General features: G+C 53.1%; 1 protein-coding gene across 1 annotated transcript; it reads right to left on the bottom strand.

The window, feature by feature from the left end:
* Positions 1-206: 206 nt before the first annotated feature.
* Apoc4 (apolipoprotein C4) lies at positions 207-3,683 on the bottom strand. Its single transcript, XM_051207608.1, has 3 exons — positions 3,584-3,683; positions 621-753; positions 207-422 (listed from the first exon to the last, which is right to left on the bottom strand). Exons 1-3 carry the CDS (start codon positions 3,657-3,659, stop codon positions 257-259), a joined length of 375 nt encoding a protein of 124 aa, XP_051063565.1. The 5' UTR covers positions 3,660-3,683; the 3' UTR covers positions 207-256.
* Between the last annotated feature and the right edge of the window lie 208 nt (positions 3,684-3,891).

Genomic DNA, 3,891 nt, shown 5'->3' with positions numbered 1-3,891 from the left:
TCAGGCACCTGGAAGTCTCCTGTTGACTTCCAGCCAGAACTGTTTTCTTTGGGGGTGGGGGCTGTCACTTTGTCCCCTTCCCCTAATGCTTTCCCAGTGTCCTCCCCTGCCAGGTGACAGGTGATGACTTTTCCACTTATTAACTCCTGGATATGACGAGGAGTGACCTCTGGCCCCGAGAGGAGCTACTCAGCTGGTGACACAGATTAAGAACAAACAGCTTTATTGCAGGTGCTCAGGGGAGGTGTGTGGCACTTTAACCCTGAGTCCGGTCCCCGCAGAGCAGCCTAGGACAGAGGCTCTGGGTCTTGTTCAGGAACTGGTCTCTGGAGCTTTCCAGCCAGGCCTGAGTGCGGGGACCCAGGTCTTTCAAATGGTCTTCATAGTAGGTCTGCACAAAGCCCTGGACAGCCCCGGGGCCCCTGTGTAAAGGGGACATCTGAGTTGAAGCCATAGAAGCCACAGGGGTTTGGCCCATTTACTTCTCATCATCAGACTCAAGACTCTTGACCCTCCTCCCTCAGACCCAGGGGTCCAGGCCCAGCCTCCTCCCTGGGACCCAGGCTCTCTTCCCCCTAACTCTGGTGTTCCCTCCCAGCTGTGTACCAGAACTCTCTCACCAGAGCCACTGCCATCTGTCCCTGGTCCTGGTCACCAGCGGCTTCACCATCTCCATCACCCTGGCCCTTACTAGGCTCCAACGGCTGCTCTCAGGACTAGGCGTGGGGATCAGGCTTTCTGTAGTCACGGATGCTGGGGAAAATCACAGCGGAGCTTGAGTGGGCCAGGATCCCAGAGCCCCCTTCCTCTCTGCCTACGTGTGACTCACCTTTGTTCCCAGACACCCCTGTCACCCATCATGCTAGGCCACACCTGACTTCCCCTGCCCTAGACTCAGTTTCCCATCCCGTAGGAAGGGACACAATGACTTCCCGTCTGAGGGCTACCTTGCCACCTAGAAGCAAAAGGAACAGGAAACTGCCTTGTGTCTTGCACGCCCTTGCGCATCCCTGTCCACCAGCTCCGTTATCGACCCCTGACGCCATTGCCTTCACCTGCCCATTTGCTCATCTCCCCTTCCCCGCCACTGGCCCCTCCCTTGCTCAGTCCACACCTTCCCATGTGGTAACGCTCTCTGATCGCCCAAGAGTGGCCCCTGACCCAGAACAGCCCCTGCCTCTCAATTCTTCCCCCCAAAACCAGCAGCTGCAGCCTCCATGCACACAGAAGGAAACGCTCACTTTAACCCGTCAGCTGCCAAGGACAATGGTAGATGTCCATCGTCCCTCAGCTTTGCTTTAAGTCCCTCTGGAGTCCCGCTGAGTGAGTCACCGTTCCTTTCCTGTGTGTGTGTGTGTATGTCCATCTGTCTGTCTGTCTGTCTCTCTCACACACACCTCTTGGTTTAGCACCCACACACCTAGATAGGGACTCATACAGTATAGGAGCACACACATGTTGTGAGTCTTTTGTTGTTTTAACTTTTTTGTTTTGTTTTCGAGACAGGGTTTCTCTGTGTAGCCCCAGCTGTCCTGGAACTCGCTTTGTAGACCAGGCTGACCCCAAACTCACACAGATCCTCCTGCCTCTGCCTCCCGAGGGCTGGGATTAAAGATGTGTGCCAACACGCCTGACCTGTTTTAACACTTTTTGAAGATGTATTTTTATTATGTGTATATGCTCCTGTCTGTATGAGTATGCATCCCCTGGAGCTGGGGTTCCAAGCAGTTGTGAGCCTGGGAACGGAACTCCAGTCCTCTGCGCAAGAGCAGTATGTGTCTTTAACCACTGAGCCATCCCTTCAGCCTCTGATGTGTTTATTTGTTTGTTTTTTAAGACAGGTCTTTTGTCTCCTGGAGCTGTTGATAACTTCTGGTCTGCTGATCAGAATTCCAAAACCTGCTGAGCCTCTTGACCCCACCTCCAAAGCAGTGGCTTGATAGGTTTGTGTTCCCGTCCTGGTTCATGCAGGGCTAGGGCTGGACCCCGGGACCTCCTGTGTGCTAGCTAAGCCTCTACCAACTAAATCACATCCTCAGCTTGCCCTGCATCTTCCTGTGTATCTGAGGCTAGCCTCGAACTCCTGATCCCCCTGCCTCCACCTCCCAAGTGCTGGGGTCCCAGGCACGTGCCGCCATACCCAGACCACACATGCACTCTAGTACCGAGACAGTTCTGTCACCTGCTGTCATGAGCTTCACCTATGACTTCACCACTCTAAGACACCGTCCTCCCATGCTGTGAAGGGGACACTGAGCCTAGCATGTGAGGAGCACATGGGAAGGAACCTGGCAGCCATCAGCACTAACTATGGGAGAAGTGTGTATATTTATTTTTATCTTATGTGCATGTATGTCTGTGTGAGGGTGTCAGATCTTGGCGATATAGACAGTTGTGAGCCGCCATGTGGGTGCTGGGAATTGAACCCAGGACCTCTAGAAGAGCAGTCAGGACTCTTAAGTGCCGAACCATCTCTCCAGCCCTGAAGCATGTATATTTTAAGACAGGGTCTCACTGTATAACCTTCACTCACATGGAACTCACAGTGTAGACCAGGCTGGCCTCAAACTCACAGAGATCCACCTGTTTCTGTCTCTCGGGTGCTGGGATTAAAGACTTGTGCCATCACCGCCCGGAAGTCCCCATTTTCTGTATTTTTTTTTAAGGCTGAGTATTGATAAACTGTCAGGAGGACCCCAACCTTCAATCCCCCTGCCTCAGTCTTTGAGTAATTGGGATTACAGACCTGCACCAACATACTCTGCTCATGAGATACAATTTTGAATGCCTGCACGAAATAAAAGGCTACGTGTGAGCACACAGAAGCAGTGTCCACACACTTAGAACTTTGCATACATGTACCCTACAGAGAGCCACAAACACAGACATGCCCACCTTGGGAGCATTGCATACCTGTGACTCTAGTGCTTGGGAGGTAGAATCAAGAGAATCGGGAGTTCAAGGCCAGCCTGGGCAATCTGAGACGACCCTGTCTCAAAACAAAAAAAAAACTTGACAACAACAACAAAAAAAATCTCAAATAAACATTATTAAACAGCAACAATGAAAAGCGTACGGGTGGCGCCCGTTGTGGGACTTGTACATTTGTCACAACTGCAGCTCAGCTGGGACGGAGCCGCTAAGGATAAGGCTCTGCTGGGAGGGTTCTTGTCCTGCATGCACAGGGCCCTGGGTTTGAGGCCGAGCACCACATGAAGCAGGTGTGGTAGGGACATGCCTACAGTCTGAGCACTTCGGGATGGAGGCAGAACTGGGAATTTAAGATCATCCCTAGCTGTAGCTGGAATTCACAGCCAGCCAGAACTACATGAGTCCGTGTCACCAAAGAAGAAAACAGAGCAGCCCGTGGTAGAATATTTGCCTGGCATCTGAAGGCCCTGTGTTCCGTGTGTGTGTGTGTGTGTGTGTGTGTGTGTGTGTGTGTGTGTGTGAGTGAGAGAGAGAGAGAGAGAGAGAGAGAGAGAGAGAGAGAGGGACTCGTCTTACATGGCTACTGACCCACTTGAAGCCAGTCACAGCCCACCCAGAGAACCCCATCTCCAGCAAGCGCCCAGCTCCTCACCTACAAGGCAGGCCAGGAGCATCACAGAGAGGCAGAGTGCGGGCAGGGCCTGCATCCTGCATCCCAGGAGGGCCATTTCTGGGGACGTGACCGCTTTGTCCCGGTGTCCTCCACTCCACACTGGGAAGGGACAGGGGACAGGCAGCACTGGAAAGAGACCTCCCTCTGCCACAGTTCCTCCTCTTGGCAGAGCTTCAAAGAGGTGGGCCTGGTGACATTGACAGTCAAAGGCCACCTCCACCCTTGCCTGCCCTCCCAGGGTGCTGCCCTGGCCTGACAGAAGACTGGATTAAAATCCTGTCTCCACC

Source organism: Phodopus roborovskii, unplaced genomic scaffold, assembly GCF_943737965.1.
Source record: "Phodopus roborovskii unplaced genomic scaffold, PHOROB, whole genome shotgun sequence".
Lineage (NCBI taxonomy): Eukaryota > Metazoa > Chordata > Mammalia > Rodentia > Cricetidae > Phodopus > Phodopus roborovskii.
This window is presented reverse-complemented; position numbering and strand designations above follow the sequence as displayed.

Coding starts and splice junctions, on each gene's coding strand:
- Apoc4 (XM_051207608.1), bottom strand. CDS start 3,659: ATGGCCCTCCTGGGATGCAGGATGCAGGCCCTGCCCGCACTCTGCCTC. Junction 754..3,583: donor GCTCCTGGCCTGCCTTGTAG/GTGAGGAGCTGG, acceptor GATTTTCCCCAG/CATCCGTGACTACAGAAAGC. Junction 423..620: donor GACAGATGGCAGTGGCTCTG/GTGAGAGAGTTC, acceptor CCCTTTACACAG/GGGCCCCGGGGCTGTCCAGG.